Source organism: Haemaphysalis longicornis, unplaced genomic scaffold (genome assembly GCF_048455015.1).
Source record: "Haemaphysalis longicornis isolate Haplotype H1 unplaced genomic scaffold, Haemaphysalis longicornis Haplotype H1 scaffold_10, whole genome shotgun sequence".
NCBI classification, from domain to species: domain Eukaryota; kingdom Metazoa; phylum Arthropoda; class Arachnida; order Ixodida; family Ixodidae; genus Haemaphysalis; species Haemaphysalis longicornis.
Genome location: NW_027526204.1, coordinates 44250827 through 44268181, shown reverse-complemented (window position 1 = coordinate 44268181; position 17355 = coordinate 44250827). Strand labels below are relative to the sequence as shown.

The 17355-nt window shown below is 47.5% G+C and overlaps 1 protein-coding gene across 4 annotated transcripts in view; it reads left to right on the top strand.

Annotated features, from left to right (window-relative positions):
* The first annotated feature begins 1878 nt into the window (after positions 1 to 1878).
* LOC144158425 (lactosylceramide 4-alpha-galactosyltransferase-like) overlaps positions 1879 to 17355 on the top strand; it is a 34206-nt gene continuing 18729 nt past the window's right edge. For 2 of the 4 annotated variants that reach the window (XM_077689306.1, XM_077689308.1), the window contains exon 1: positions 1879 to 2172. In XM_077689306.1, coding sequence (XP_077545432.1) covers positions 2025 to 2172 — 148 coding nt within the window. In that variant the 5' untranslated portion in view covers positions 1879 to 2024. The remainder of the gene's footprint in view (positions 2173 to 17355) is intronic. The other 2 variants (XM_077689309.1, XM_077689307.1) reach the window with 1 other exon arrangement.

Genomic DNA, 17355 nt, shown 5'->3' with positions numbered 1-17355 from the left:
TACGAAGCAGACTGGCTTTGTTCGGTTATGGTGGACGTTTCAGGATGCGTCACCGGGGTAGTTTTACACAGGTCTTCCGCTCATATGCCTACCGGCCACGATATCACTGCTATCTCTTAACCTTCTCTCGTAAACTGAAAGCATGCGCCACGCGAAGTTCATTTTCTTAATGACAGTCGGCGTTCTTTTTTGCGTGAAGGCAGTAGCTAAATTTGCGTGAGCTACATCGTCCCCATATCGACGCTTGCCAAGAACGCGGAATTGAGCTGAGCGTAAATACGGGTCGGGAAGCGTCGAACTAGGGGTCCAAAAAGTAGGCCGCGTATCTGCTCCATTCGCTGCCTTCAAAAGGCACAGGTTTCGTGCTGCCACTGCACTTAAATGCCTCTCTTGTTTTCCGCACCCGCCGCGGTGGCTCAGTGGCTAAGGTGTTGCACTGCTGAGCACGAGGTCGCTGGTTCGATTCCCGGCCGCGGTGGCCGCTTTTCTGATGGAGGCGGAAAGCAAAAACGCCCGTTTGTTCGTGATTTCGGCGAACGTTAAAGATCCCTAAGTGGTCGAAATCAATCCGGAGCCCTCCACTACGGCGCGCCTCATCGCCTGCGTTGAGTCAGCGTGTTGAACCCTACAATCAATCAATCTTGTATCCCACACCCCCTGTTTCCCTTCCCCTCCAATTTCGCTCCTTCCAGGATAAGCACGGACAGGATTTGCTGAAGCCAATTCAATTTTTTATGCTGGGGTACACGAAGATCTCAGCGACGTCATATCCGTCACGGAAGTGACGGCGCCCGTTTTCGAGCCCACGGCTCTCTCGCCAGAGCGGGAGGTACGTGGCGCTCTGCCCACTGCGCCACGAAGGGAGACGTCAGTAGCTCTACGAAAACGCATTATGTCCTTTCCTATGGCGCATTCAGATGGTGCTGCCGTCTAAGAAAGAGGAAGCGTAGTAGAGCATCATAACGCTAATGAGCGCCGGCAGTTGGTACCTTGATGCCAGCGCCATCGTGTACGGGGGACGCGCTTCAATTCAGGCACCATTCGCTGTTTTTTGTTTCTTGCGTGTTGGCGTCACTTCGTCTGACGGGGTCAGGCCCGCGAACCCCTCGCACATGAAGGAGGTTCCTTCAACATTGAACTGCTCCTGTGAAGGCCCCTTTCACTTTCGTGTTTTGCCGATTCCTAGGAAAAAAAAAACCACAATTTTTGCGCTATCCACTGCTCGCGCGCCATCTACGAGAACCTTTTGTTAATGATGAACCTGGACCGCCGCCACGTGGTCAAGGCTCGCCGCCTGCACTCGATGTATTTCTGCGTCAAAGTATTGTCTTCAACGCGTATTTAACGGCATTTTCTTTTTTTCTATCGCAAATATCAGGCACACATTCACTTTATGTTACAAAAAACATCGCCAGTTCCACTTGTATATGAAGGTTTAGGCTCAAATGAGCTAATGTTTTCATTTTTCAGTAATACCATTGACAAATATGGCTTGTATTTTCAGATGTACTGGTTAAGAAATGTTTTGCCAATATAACTTTTGTCCGGGATGCTGAATCAAGGGACAGACAGATAGGTAGACCAGAATATTGCTATCGACTTTAAAATCACCATCGAAGCTTACGTTGGTCGCACCAAACACACATTTGGTGCGAGTTTTTTTTTCTTATTCGGCGATGGCAAGCACAATTCGGCGTGCGTGTAAAGAGGAATGGCACTATGCGGCTTCGTTTGAGGCGGCTCGTATGTCAGGATATCCGCTCCGCTCGCCGTCTGCTTATGCGGTCGCGTCCTTCTTTCACAAACAAGGCTTGTACGTGGACTCTTTAGATGCTCGCTTGGCCTGTTGTTGTCTGAGCCTTGGTTTTACGTCAAGGGCATGTGGTTCGTCCTGTTTCCGACGGGCTCCAGTCGTTGCTGTGGCAGGGGGACAGTGGTCGAGAAGGAGCAGTGGTGGCAGAGAGGCTAGCTGGAACTGACAATATCACGAATTACGTGAGAAATCTACGATTACCAATACCGACATGAGGCTGTTTAAGCTGGGACATGTAAGAAAAAGAATATCCAGCGTTATTTGCGTCATCTTTTTCTTGATACTAGCTGCCTTTGGTGCTCTGCTGCTTCATTCGCGAATTGGGCGTCACTGTACGACGACCTGGAAGAAGGCACAATGTGAGTAGGTGTTTTTTTTCATATTATTTCGAACATGGCATAGCCTTCTTTGCTTTTCTCGGTATAGACATCGAGTGCCCAGCGTAGATGGTGTGAAGCTGAAAACTGCGCGTCGAATATACTGGATACACTACAGGTAGACATATATTATAGCAAATGAGAAGTGGAAGTGAAGGATTCGTTGAATAGCCACAGAAAGCGAGGCTAATAGTTCAGAACTTCAAGGAAGACAAAGAGGAAAATGGGGTTCGTCATCTACTAACAACAGAGCCCTTTAGGTAGAAGCAAATCCGTCTGTCATACACAAAACACCCCAGAGCCTCAAGAAAAAACGGTGGTTGTCCCGGAATGGATGTCCCGGAAACAGGAATCGGGGCCCATTACGCCGTGAAACCGGGCCCGCCCATTTTTTTTTTCTTTACTACAAGAAAAACTATCCCTCAAACATATAAAATTACAGGCTATCTCCAATTCTAGCACATTGACTAACATACGTTAGCAACAGTAGGTTCACCTGGTCAAGGCCCTAGGAGAGTAGCAGCGGTGTGGGACAATAACATGTGCAGGCAATTGGAAAGAAAGAAATGCTTCCCATTGCCGGAATCGAACCTGGGTTCCTCGCGTTATGAATTCGGCGTATATTGAAATAAGATGACCTTCTAGACGCACAACATTTCTTTTGGGTTCGTAGCGCGCGCATTGGCTTTGGACTTCGCCGCCAGTTCTAGTGCCTGGTGTCGGTGTCTACTTTGGGACAGATGCGAAACGCTGGGGACAAAACAATCCGGGCCGGCCAGTCATGGAGAAGGTTCAGCGGCAAGTTTAGAAATAAATGTGAGGTCCAACAGCCGGGTCTTTCTTCACGAAGTGAGATGGGCCGCCAGCTCCGGTGTTTGTCCAGCCTTGCACCAGTAGTTGAAGCTCTGAAAATGTTGTGCACAAGTATGTCACACGTCGGGGGAAACGTTAGCGGTTTCAGCGACCGCGTGTAGCTGTGACAGAAAGTCTGCTGATGACTGCATTCTTTATTCGTTCTGGCTCTTGCTAAAGTCAATGCCGGATAAATGTTATTTCTAACGGCGGAGGTATATAAGCTTGAGCTAGGCCTGGTGACGTATGCAAAAAAATTCTGGTTCGCTGGGAACATATGTTGAACTCGTTTTTGCTTTTGCCCATATGTGACCCCTTACCGCTTATCTACAAACCACTTTCCTGGTTTTTACCGAACAACACGGAATCTAGTCAATTTAAATTTAGCGCAAATAGCGTCATTGCGGTGTATTCAATACGTGGAATACTGGTGTCCTCGGCATCGCTGGCTACTGCCAGTTTATATCTGAAATGAGAAGTGTCCGACTGAGTGACTGGTTGTCCAAGTGATTATATTGTCAACGCCCAGCTGAAACTGCTGGACCTCGAAGTTGATGATCTCAAAAAGCATCGCGAATTAAACAGTGCAACAGATTAAGGAACGATGGCACTGTGTCGTCGTTTCGCTGTGTGTTGCCCTTTTTATACCGCTTTGTTTTTTTTTGAGATCATGAACTCCAATCAACTTGCCCAACTTGCCGTCCTTCTACAACGCACCGAGAGAATTAAATTTTTGGGGCGGACCATATTTTAATTATTGCGTGGATGCCTATTAACACTGGACTTTACGCGACCTGCTTTATAAAGATTTTGACGATGCATTTTAATCAATTTTAATTCCCAATCTCCAAAGAACAGCTGTTGTTGTCCGATGCACAAAGTATCCGCCGCTACGAATAGTCAAAAAACACACATTGGAATTGGCATGGGATGTGAGCCCAGTGCGTTACCACCGCACTATCTCCTGTACGTTAGCCACGGTGGCACAAAACTTGTTGTCGTTAGTATCAATACGAAACACGCATACCGATGAACTCGAAGCAAGGATTCATCACATAGAGGCACGGTGGGAAGGTCGATTCAACAAGCTGGAGGAGCTCATGGGATCATGCATCGCGGCGCTTCAGCAGATCGAGCTAACCCTACGACCAATTGTAAGTCACCCAGCGTTTTCCCGCTCTCCGCGCAACATCCTCACAATCAAGGAAACCAGCAGCTACTCAACCTTAATCAAACATGGCCACCAACGCACCAGCAACAACCACAGGCTTGACGACCTGGCAGTGGAACTGTCGTGGCTTCACGAACAAGGAGGCGGTCCTCCAGCAACGTATCCCATACACCACAAGGAAGCCAGATGTATTGTTACTTCAAGAAGCACTCACCGACACCCTGTCCCTTCCAGACTATAGAGTGCGCAAGAACACCGCCGAAGGCAGGGACATCTGCACCCTGGTCACAAAGAGACTCACGCTCGTGGAACGTGAATTACAACAAGTACAAGCAAAAATTCGTCACACAATCACCCAGATCGTACCTGTCAAGAGGAAGAAGGAAGCCATATACCTTCTCAACGTATATAGCAACCCATCACAAAGGAAGCAGAAGTTCAAGACGCTGCTACTCAGGGCTAGCACTGCAGCGGGTCCAAACACACTCATAGTCTGCGGTGGCTTCCATACGATGCACCCTGCTTGGGGTTACAAGAAACCCACAGCTAAGAGAAAAGACGTACACCAAGATACCGCGGACCTCGGCTACACGCTCATTACGGACCCGACAAATCTAAGGATCGGAAACTTGGTTTCTAGGGTTACCACAACTGGCCTCACGTTCGTGAAGAATGGTGATAAAAGAGTAATCACCTGGGCAAACACGGGAGCTAACTTGGCAGCGACCATACTATAATTGAAATCAACATCCCAGAATACAACGACACAAGCATCTGGACGCACAGACTGGTCGACTGGAAAGCCTTCAGTTACCATAGGCCCAAGGAACACTGGGAAATCGATGACATACAGGCCTGGACCAGGGAGCTTACCAAGGATGTACGACAAGTGACAGAAACCATTCAGGCAGATACAGAAATTGAGCAAACGGACAGCAGACTAGCACACCTCATCGAGGCTAAATGGTCCTTACTGGAACGCTGTAAGAAACAACGGCTGAATAGAGAACTCAGAAAGAGGGTGGCTGAGCTCAACAAAGTGTTCGAAGGACACTGACGCGCGCTCTGCGTACAGCAGTGTAATAAGATCTACAATTCAGCGGATGGACAGTTGCATTGCGGCAGGACCAGGAACCTCTTACGCCATCTCTTGGATGAAACTAAATCCAAGTTTCATCAACGGGATCGACCAACCAAGCTTATGCACCGCGCCATACAGAAACACGGTGAAGAGATCATCGAGAAAATCAACGACAAATAGTTTCCACCTACCCCCATTGTGAAACATGGTCGCTGACAAGGTCGGCTCCCGTGTTGGCCCAGGTGATTACTCCTTTATCATCGTTCTTCACGAACGTATAGTCAGGTGTGGTATCCCTGGAAACCGAGTTTTCGATCCTGGTTGGATTTTTCGGGTCCGTAATGAGTGTGTAGCTGAGGTCTCTGGTCTGCTCAAATAGTTTATTAAATCCAGTTGTCGTTAGTACTTCTTTCGGTGCACATACTCACTTGGAGGATGTAACAGGAATATGGAGCTTTGAGGGACTAATTTCAAGTTTCCCAAAACTATGGATTGGAAACGTAACATTATACTATAGTGCGTGGCCCGTCACTCGTTAACGTGATGGCACGTGAGTAAAAGAGGTGCATGCCAGACGCGCAGAACCCTTATTCTAGGGAGTCAGTGATGGGTGCAACTCTTTCTTAAAGTACGTCATGTCTCGTTACTATGAAAAACCGTCCATAATGAGAATCGTCCATATTAAGAAAAATCTTCCATAATGTGAGTAGTCCATTTTAATAAATGAAGGTCAAAACACAAACATAAACGAATAATTGTTCCAGAAAAGAACACGGTTTATACAGCCGAAAAACGACGAGATGTGGGTTTGCACTGATGCCTTCGATTCTACTGTAGTGTCCAGAAAGCACACCATGTCGCGTACTTCGAGTGCGCGGTCTGCGTGTCCCTCATGTTCAAGGTACGCGATAGCCGTCTCCAAGCCACGGCGATCTTCACGTCGAGTAACGGTGGCAGAGCATAGCTTTTTACTCTTGCTGTCTATCACGCATATCCCGTGTGCTCGGTTGCACTTGCCGGCGCGCGTTGTGGCGTCAACGTAGCTCGTTCCGCTATCGTTGCGGCGGGATTTTTTAGTGCCCTTAGTTTGGTCTCTCTCTTCTTCCCCAGTGGTACACAAGATGGATGTTTCGCGGTACGTTGGCAGCCATAATGCGTTCCCTCGGACACAGCTGTGTCCTATCCCTGTGTCATATATCCTATCGGACACAGCTGCGTCATATCCCTAGGGATATGCGGTCCTTCTCGTTTCAGGTGTCCAGGTTTGTTCCGAACCCGAGATGGCGTAAGGTAAGGCGACCAGTTTACGTGAGCCTTGGACGTACGATTTGGCTGACTTTGTTCGCCTCCACGCGATCCTCCCAAGTGTATCCGCACCCCTTGTTAAAGTAATTTCTCGGTCATTGTCTTGGCTGGTATAGCCGCGCCAATTTGTACCTTTGCCAAGGTAATTACAATGTTGAGTTTCTCTCTTTCAACATTTGGAGTCGTAAAAAGGAGGTGCCATAGGTTTCTGGGCTGATAATAAATGCTTCCATCAATCCAATTGTGTTAGCTTCCTTGAGCCCGTGATTTCTGTTCGTTCCTCGCTTGACCAGGGGAATTATATCTTGGGGGATGGTGCTCTGAAGTTCTAGTGGTGAAGCACCTTAAGGCCGAGGCTTGTCCCGCGTCCGTGCTCACGGCACAGCCCTGTGTAAATCGAAACATCTGTGAACAAAAGGTTCACAAAAGGTTAGCGAGAACAAACTAAAAGGTTCCCAAAGGTTAGAGGGAGACGGGAGGGAATAGGGAGAGAGATCCGCACAGCACTGTGTAAATCGAAACATCTGTGAACAAAAGGTTCACAAAAGGTTAACAAGAACAAAATAAAAGGTTCACAAAAGGTTAGAGAGAGAGGGAGAGAGAGATAACGTGCTCCTGGAGAGCCGTGCCGCGCATGTGCGAGGAGCATTGGATTGGATTGGATTGGACTGGACTGGATTAAATTTAACTATATTGGATTGAATTGGATTGAACTGGAAATCGTTTTAGCAGCAGTAAGCACTCTCCCGGGTGATTTACAGTAAGAACGACCCCCAGTACTTCGCCCACTCGTCATGATTCACTTCGTGGAGATGCGTGAATTTTTTGTAGGGTAGCTGTGCCCACTCCGTCCTTTTGGAGAGTAATTCCTATTATTCGAAGTGTCTAGACTGCTGAGATACACAAACCTCCTGGTCAGGCGCTCCCGGCGGTGGTCTGCTTCTCGTCCTCGTTCAGAGTACAAGAAGTTCAGATTTTTCTGAGGCTATAGAGAGAGAGAGAGAGAGAGAGAGAGAGAGAGAGAGAGAGAGAAAACTTTATTATGAACAGATGGGTTAAGGAGACGGGGTGGCCACCAGGCTGGTGGCGACTAAAGCAGCTCGTTCAACCAAGAGCTCCTGGGTGGCCACGTCGGAGCTGCCCAGCGCCTCCTCCCACTGCTCGCTGCTGGTGATTGGGGGGAAAGGGTCTTGAGGGCATTCCACATGCAATGGGTGAGTGATGCATACGCACCACAAAGGGGACATTCGGGAGAGAGGAATTCTGACGGGCGAATGTGGTGGAGAAGGGATCTCGTTGGGAAGGCTCCCGTTTGAAGGAGTCTCCATGTTCGCACTTTATGTTGTGGAAGGGATGTATGAGATGGTGGGTAGATACGACGGGAGAGACGGTAGTGCTCTGTAATATCGTTAAAAGTGATCAGCTTGTCTCTGGTGGACCTGGCGCCCTGGTGGGGAAAGGGGCTCATGCCGGCCCGGTGTGTAAGCTCTCGGGCCGCCATGTGTGCCGCCTCATTCCCCTGTAGCCCTACATGGGCAGGGGCCCAGACGAGTTCCACAGAGATAGTGCGTGGATTTTGTTGGAGAATTTGGAGCGCATCCTAGGAGATATTGCCTCGTGCAAAATTTAGAATGGCCAGTTTCGAATCTGAGATTATGATTCTAGGTTGTGGCCGACAAATAAGAGCCAGAGCGATTGCCATCTCTTCCGCCTTAGCTGGTGAATCAGTGCGGATGGTGATTGCATTAACTGGGGGGGAGTGCGGGTGGTTGATAACTGCCACCGCGTAGGCATTTCGGTGCCTGTATTCTGCGGCATCTGCGTAGACGATATCGGGCCGGATGGGTAGCTGTCGGGCGAGGGCTCGAGCCCTTGAGAGTCGTCGTGGTGCGTTGTAAACCGGATGCATATGCCTGGGCAGAGGCCGAACGATAACATGCTCTCGCACATCTGTCGGGATGGAACATTCCTCCTGCACCAGTTCTGAGACAGGGATATTCTGCGCCTTAAGTATTTCTCGACCTGGTGGTGAGCGCTCTAGGCGTTCCCGCTGTGAGGAGAGGTGCGCCTCGATGAGCTCCTCAGCAGTATTGTAGACCCCAAGATTATTAAGCCGGGCAGTGGAAGCATGCTGAGGTAGTTGGAGAGCCGCCCTATATGCTTTCCGAATGAGGCACCCCAAGTTGTGCCTCGTTGCACTCTAAGGCTTCCTGTAGGCCCTCCTGCTAGTTCAGTGTTGACCCTCTGGTGGTCCTGAAAGTTATTCCATTTGAGTATACGGCATGACTAAGGCCAGGGATGGCGTTTAGGTTCTCTGGCAGCTTGATCATCGCAATGTTAAATATTAAGGACAGGATCACCGAGCCCCATGGGGTGCCTTTTGCTGAAACCTTAAATTTCTCACTCGGTAATTTTCGGATACCTACTGTGGCCGTTCCAGACGAAAGGAAGTCCCGGACATAGGTCTACGCCATCTCCCTACATTTCGAGTGATGCAAGTTGTTGAGAATGGCTTTGTACGATACATTGTTGCATTGTCGAATGCTCTTTTAACGCCAAGCGCCAGGATAAGGCTTTCTTCTGACGTGCTGAGCTTCTCAATAACCTCTTTAAATTGTAGTAGTGTGTCTTGGGGCGACAAGCATGATCGGGAACCATTGATGGTGTCCATGTAAGGAGTTACGTGATCCATAATCATGTGCTCTAATAATTTCCCAAAGCACAAGGTCAATGAAGTTGGCCTGACGTTAGGTATGTCGATGGGTTGTTTGGGAACATAACGAAATGCAGCACAAAAAAGGACGGGACAAAAGAAGAATTAATGACGACACGGCGCTGACTCGCAACTGAATTTATTAGAAAAAACACACACATATATATACTCAATCCACGTGGCTTACTATCATGTCTCTCGCGATTGCTGCAAAACTACAACGTTGTGAAACTACACCTGCCAAATACCACACAATACGCACTGCACCAGACAGTAAAACAAAAATTCACTCCATCACCTTGGCAAACGCGATAACACCACTGACACAATTCACGTGCCAGGGACTACCCTATTGTGCACTGCGACCATTCAAGAACACATATTCACTCTCGGCTAACGACATTGACGGAATGCTGACGCACTTTTCTTCCTTCTTTCTAATGTGATATGCTTCTATAATTTCCCGCACACGTTGGTCCTTATGTTTAGCAATGACGACAGTGTCCTCAAACACAGGACCACACCCACACTTGGCACAATGCTGAGCAGCTTGAGAATGCTTGTCACCTTGCAACGAGCGCTTGTGCTCCAAGTGCCTCAGGTTAAGGCAGCGCCCCGTTTGCCCGATATACACTTTCTGGTAGCACGAAAACGGAATCATGTACACTACTGCCACGCTGCAAGGAACGCATGGCGACACGTGTTTGACTTCGCAACGTGTATGCTTGGCGGCTTTTGATATCTTCTTATCCACTGTGTTGCACAATCTACTTAATTTGTTTGGGGCAGAGAACAACACTTTTCCTCCGTACCTTCCAGCTACATTTTTAATCCATGTGATCATCGGTGTACGTAGGGCATGACAGAGAATTTTTTTCTTTCTGGATTCAAGCTAACGATTTTCTCGAGTCAGAGACCCGCATTTCACCCATTTTTGAACTTTTCTACCGCGAGACGCATAACGTGCCTATCATAACCAACCTTACCCAGCCTTTCCATTTGCGCACTAAAACTGTTATGATACTTATGCGCACAAGACTTTGCAAATACGTTGCGTAGATAGGAGACAGCTATGCCAGCCTTCACAATTTTAGAGTGCCCAGAGTTAAAGTTCAGTACCGGCTTTTGTGACCTAGGGCTATATTTTTTTCGGGACTGTCTTTTTCGGGACTGTATTTTTTTCGCTTTTTTCGGGACTGTCTACGCGTGTCATGTGCGGCGGTGGGAAAGGCTAATGACGACAGGCTGTTCTATTAGTGGTCATCGTCGGATGAAGCCTACACCAACTGGTTGTGGAACAATGTCAGACCAACGCTACCTCTACCGAAGAAGGCGAAGCCTCCGGAGGGAAGGGTGATCACTGTAAAACAGATGACATTGCCTCAGTCCCACATGGAGACGTTGAAGCTGGGCCCTAAGTTTGCGTTTGAGCACACACTCAACCCACCAGAACGTGTGGCAACTGCCAGGACCATTGCACGGCATGTCAAGGACGAAGAACGACCAAGAATCCTGTCGGAGTGTGTGGAAGTGTATTCTAGGACTGCAGGTATGGGGCGAAGCCCTCATTCTTCTCGTTCATTGGTGGACTTCCTTGTGATGAATAAGCTCCATGTTATGGTCGCAGACAAGGAAGGGTGTTTTGTTGTCCTCGATGAATCGGCTTACTTCGAGAAGGCAGAGGGTGCGTTAGGAAGGAACTTCGTCAAAAGAATGGACACTAAGGCTACCAAAGTTAAAGAGCGGGCAGTAGCACTTTTAAACGAGCACCGTCTGGAGGGACTTGCGACGTCTTTGAAGAAGTTCAAATGCGGTGTTTTAGAGGTGTTTTTTTCGGCCAAAAGACACAAAGCGCACGTGACGTTCCTTGCTATAGTGTCAGAGAATAAGGCATGGCAGTCGTGCGTGTCATCGTACCTGCAGAGGCACTTAAATTCCTTACGCTCGGAAGATCCGTACAAGGTGTCAAGCTCCGGAGAAGTAGTGGAGTTTTTGCGAAAGGAAAATCCTGGCACTTGCAGAGTATTTAGTGTGGATTTTCAGGATTTATACTATGCCATACCACACAACGAGCTCCTGGCAACTGTAAAAGCTTGCATCACAGAAGAAAATGATGAGTTTAAGTTTGTCAATGCAAGCGGTGTGCCAGTTACCAGTTTTCTAGAGATTCTGACCTTTTACCTTAATTCCAATTTCGTCGAGTGGCGCAATGAATTGTACACGCAGAAAAGCGGACTCTGCATCGGTTCCAAGGTAGCACCAGTCCTGAGTGACATTTTTCTATCCAAAGTTAACAGGGATCTTGAACGTCACCTACACGGCATGTGCACTAAGGTGTTTAGGTACGTCGATGATTTTCTTATTGTCACGGAACCTTGTCACATTGTTAGTAGGGTACCTGATGTCTTGAAAGTTTTCAGTTAGTGTGGTCATGGGCTCAAGTTCACGGTCAAACTTCCAAAACAAAACCAAATCCAGTTCCTGGATCTTAAGCTGGTTCTGCGGGCTAGTCATGTATGCTGGGAATATAGCCCTAGGTCACAAAAGCCGGTACTGAACTTTAACTCTGGGCACTCTAAAATTGTGAAGGCTAGCATAGCTGTCTCCTATCTGCGCAACGTATTTGCAAAGTCTTGTGCGCATAAGTATCATAACAGTTTTAGTGCGCAAATGGAAAGGCTGGGTAAGGCTGGTTATGATAGGCACGTTATGCATCTCGCGGTAGAAAAGTTCAAAAATGGGTGAAATGCGGGTCTCTGACTCGAGAAAATCGTGAGCTTGAATCCAGAACGAAGGAATTCTCTGTCATGCCCTACGTACACAGATTATCACATGGATTAAAAAATGTAGCTGGAAGGTACGGAGTAAAAGTGTTGTTCTCTGCCCCAAACAAATTAAGTACAGTGGATAAGAAGATATCAGGAGCCGCCAAGCATACACGTTGCGAAGTCAAACACGTGTCGCCATGCGTTCCTTGCAGCGTGGCAGTAGTGTACATGATTCCGTTTTCGTGCTACCAGAAAGTGTATATCGGGCAAAAGGGGCGCTGCCTTAACCTGAGGCTCTTTGAGCACAAGCGCACGTTGCAAGGTGACGAGCATTCTCAAGCTGCTCAGCATTGTGCCAAGTGTGGGTGTGGTCCTGTGTTTGAAGACACTGTCGTAATTGCTAAACATAAGGACCAACGTGTACGGGAAATTATAGAAGCATATCACATTAGAAAGAAGGGAGAAAAGTGCATCAGCATTCCGTCAATGTCGTTAGCCCAGAGTGAATATTTGTTCTTGAATGGTCACAGTGCACAATAGGGCAGTCCTTGGCACATGAATTATGTTAGTGGTGTTATCGTGTTTGCCAAGGTGATGGAGTGAATTTTCGTTTTACTGTCTGGTGCAGTGCGTATTGTGTGGTATTTGGCAGGTGTAGTTTCACAACGTTGTAGTTTTGCAGCAATCGCGAGAGACATGATAGTAAGCCACATGAATTGAGTATATATATGTGTGGGTTTTTCCTAATAAATTCAGTTGCGAGTCAGCGCCGTGTCGTCGTTAATTCTTCTTTTGTCCCGTCCTTTTCTGCGCTGCATTTCGTTATGTTCACTATGAACCAACTAGCCCAACTTGCCATCCTTCTGGGGTTGTTTGGGCTTCGGGATGATGTTGATTTCAGCATGTTTCCATGGCGCCGTTTTCGTACAAGACTCGCATTTTGTTTGTAACCTTGTCCCCTCCTAGAGCAGTGTTTTGTGTGAGCATTGCCGTTGTAAAAGGGCAGTCGAGGTAGGGTATGGGAGGCCGGTGTAATCGGGTGCGAAACGGGTGTCCTTTGGTCTTGCCCGCCAACAACTTTCTTTGCTACCGCGTCTAAAACATGTCACCAAACCATGAAATTGTGTTTTCAGAAATTCCCACATCACAGGTATCTCAATTTGAGATATTGATGTGGTTTTTGCTGTCATGTGTAACCCGTAAAAATGGCTAAAAGGTAGCTTCGCAACTTTGGCCTAACCAACCACTAAGGCTACAACATGGTTTTTGGAAGAAATTGTGTGTTGTTGCCGATTCTAGATTATCTCTTCTGACTTGCTATATAGCACATTTCTTGGTAGTAATAAACAGAATCCACACATCCACAAAAACAAATTGATGGATTTTGCTGATGACACCGTCAAAAGGTGAGAGGGATTTTTTAACTGACACCTCTAAGACAGTAAAAGGCCTGAAAGTTAATTGAATACCCAGTTAAAATGTTGGTCGGGGGAGTGGGAAATCGACGGAGTATATACGCAATATTTTGTGGGAGGCTTACTTTGGCTTAATTTTCAATAAATACACCCTTTAAATTACTGGCACTTTTTGAGGAATTCCTTATTTTATCGCGCTCCCGTTCACAAATCGAAGAGGTTTTGGGTGATATAAGCCACCCATTACAACGTCCAACAGCCGTTTTGCAGGGTTTTGATGTAACCAACACCTGAATTCGCGAACAAGAATTGGTGTAAATTGCGTGTTTTTTCGAATTTCTCGATGAGTGTTTAGCTCATAGATATATTTAATTGGCTCTTTCTTACATACGTTAAGCATTCAAATGTCCAAAAACCAGTATCAAGGTTTCATAGACCTGCAAAAGTACGAACGAATCTTGGACATTACACACCTAGCGAAGAGAAAATACCTCACGTGTGACATGAACCCTCCCCCCCCCCCCTATTACGATTGGCCTAGGCAGTTGAAATTCACCGGCTGCATTTCAACAGCAACATAGGAGTTCATTCGCGCGTCGTTTTTTTTTATTCTAGCCATAAGGGAGCTACAAAATACCCGCCTATCTGCTTGCTTTGCTGCGAATAGCGAAAAAAGACAGCGTTCAGCCGCCGCTGCTTCTCGTTTCTCTTCCTCCCACCCAACACGCTCTACCCCTCCCCGTTGGCATATCACACAGAAAACAATGCATGGTTGTCGCCTTCAATGTTCCTGCGTTTGCATTGGCCGCGAGCCATTCGTCAGGACAGCACGCGTTTCTACGGCGCCAGTATTTAAAATTTTGCTATCATCAAAGCTAACCCAATGTGTCTCCCGAATTAAACATATGCTGATACTCGTTTGCGCTTAAGACTAATTTCTGACAGTATGAAGAAATTTTTACGGTACCTTCGAGATCGTCTTAACGGGAGTCTACTGTAGGTCACTTCTATACTGACATAAAAAAATAAAACTCTCGCGTGGAAGACCGCTAGCACCATGTAAAGAAGACTAGATAAACTAAGGTGCATTTCTTGTTTACTTTTTTTATTTCAGTAAAGGTGTGCAATGTTTCCAAAAGAAGCAAACCAGGCCGTTATGCGCATTTTGATGGATTTATAAAACTTTTTATGAGCCCGTGGGTTAGGAATTAGTAAGTCCATAGGAATGTCATCAGGTGAGTCCTTCTTAGGGGCTTTAATAGGATGAGTATTAACTTCGTAGACAAACACGTTTCGGTAGGTTCATGAGCAGCTGTGTGACGTGCCTGCAGTGACTTGGGAGCAATGGCTTCACCATTTCAAGGCGAAAGCTTAGGTGTCTCATCAAACGCGAAAAAAGGGCCGTAGTCGTAGCAGTTGTCGTCGGAGTCACCACGAACGGTACTGAAATGGGTGCCGCTGTAAGGCGAATGAGATGGTGTCCTGTGGGATTTGAACCCCGACCGCCACAGAAGCAGCCAGGCCAGCTACCCACATCGCTAACCTGGCGTCCTGCCGGAATGGAACAAGAGCCTAATGCGTGCGCTCTAACAGGTGCTCATAGCGGCAGATCCGTAAAATGGATGCCCAAGGAAGAGAGCTCCGGCTGTGTGAAAGCTGCCCACGGCTGCGGCCAGTCCGCCTGTAAAAGCAATTTGTGTCAAAAGTCGAAGAAACGAACACGAAGAGAGAAACGGAAACAAGATGTAGCCGCGGAAAGGTCTTAGATAATCACTAGGCTTTCTCCTTCACAGCACGTATGCCAACTAGTTACCAAGGAATTTTTCGTGATGCATCTGTGACCGCTAGTTATCAATTGCAACTACCGAGATAAATCTTCCCATGGGTATGTAGTTGTTTGAGCAGACGGACATCATAAAATTTGTTTAAGGGTAGTTTCAATAAAACACGAGTTATAACTGTTATCTCAACCCGACGCCCTATACTAGCAGCTGATGTATTTTCAGGATATGGGATTTCCTGATTGTGTACAAATCCACGGTGAACTAATTGTGACCGGTACCCGACAACTCAATATGTGTTAAGGGCATTGGTAGACGCTAGTACACGGTAATAGCCTTGTATCGCTGGATACAACCGTTAGTCGAGAGAAGCCACAATCCACGCACGCTCCACTGGAGCGCTAGAATTGGCATTTAGCATAGTTATACGCATTTCAATATGTTCGTCCTTTGGAGCCATTGTATTTGTTGTTTCATGCATGCCACATTACCATTTAAGACGAACAAGTTTCTCTGTCGCGCCCACGAAACCCAACGTCAAGAAGAATTCCTTCTAGGTATTTGTGCCAACGCATGGGGTCTTATACAAATAGTGGTAGCGTAGGGTGAAGTCCCCTTGCTTTCATCGATTCTTTAAGCCGCAGAAAACGAAGGTTTGTTATCTCTCAAAGTTCGAGGGGCTTCGCACACAGGGAAACGCTCCTTGACCAGTCTTCGATTAGGGGCCGGTGCGCAGCGGGAGTAGAAAAGTTTGTTGAGGATGCTAGGATCGGTTAGCTAAGTTAACATATCCAAATCGAACCTAACCTTGTCTAATCTTTAAAGAGGCATGAAGACAAAATGCAAGTTTGGTTCATTCAAAAGATTGCCTCGTTAGAATACCAGTGACACTACGTTTAACGCACACTTCACCAGACAAGCGATTTAATGAAGAAAACACAGAACAGGCAAGCGAAACCCTCGCTACGTTGCCGCACTGAATCTCTTACGTATTATGGACAGTTCGTTGCAATTCAATGATGCTGAGAAAATGCAACGCAAATTGAACAGAAGTTGTAAGTTTGGAGAGCGAGATATTTGCGCTTAAATTTAGTGTGTATTCTTTTATAGTAGAAAGATTGGCGTGGCAAACAATGGAATTTACGAGTGAACGCGTAAGCATAAAATCACAAGTGAGTGCAGCGCGCACTATCACAGCCGTCGGGCTCGTTTGGCTTGTGTGACACGGCACTGGCCAGCGGACGTAAATGCCACTTACTTGACACGGCCTACCGAGTCATACCCAATGTGCATGACACGATTACTATGAATCGTAAAAATAGGCCAGGTACAAGTCCCTCAAAGAAAGAAACCGTATATGGGAAGCGAACCCTGATGATTGATTTGATTGATTGTAGGGTTTAACGCGCCGACGCAACGCAGGCGATGAGGCGCGCCGTAGTGGAGGGCTCCGGATTAATTTTGACCACCTGGGGATCTTTATCGTGCGCCGAAATCTCGTACACACGGGCGTTTTTGCTTTTCGCCTCCATCAGAAAAGCGGCCGCCGCGGCCGGGAATCGAACCCGCGACCTCGTGGTCAGCAGCGCAACGCCTTAGCCACTGAGCCACCGCGGCGTGTCGAACCCTGACCAGCATTCTGACGCCATCTATAAAGGCCAATGGTGACCAGGCTAACAACAGCTATGTTAATGGCATTGGCGGCCGCCTCAGTCGACGGCGGCCGCAATTCGGCGATGGAAAACGCAATTTTTTGCAATTCGGCGATGGAAAACACAATTCTGCGTGCCTGTGAAACGGGGTGACGGTATGCGGCTTCGTTGGAGCCGGCTCGTATGTCAGGATATCCGCTCCGCTCGCCGTCTGCTTATTGCTGCCGCGTCCTTCTTTCACAAACCAGGCTTGTAATTGAAACCTTTAGTGTCTGGCTTGGCCTGTTGTTGTCTGAGCCTTTGGTTTATGTCAAGAGCATGCGGTTCGCCTGTGATTCGCCTCTCGTGTCCGACGGGCTGCAGACGTTGCTGTGGCAGAGGAAAGTGGTCGAGCAGGAGCCGTGTTGGTAGAGAGGCTATCTTGAAC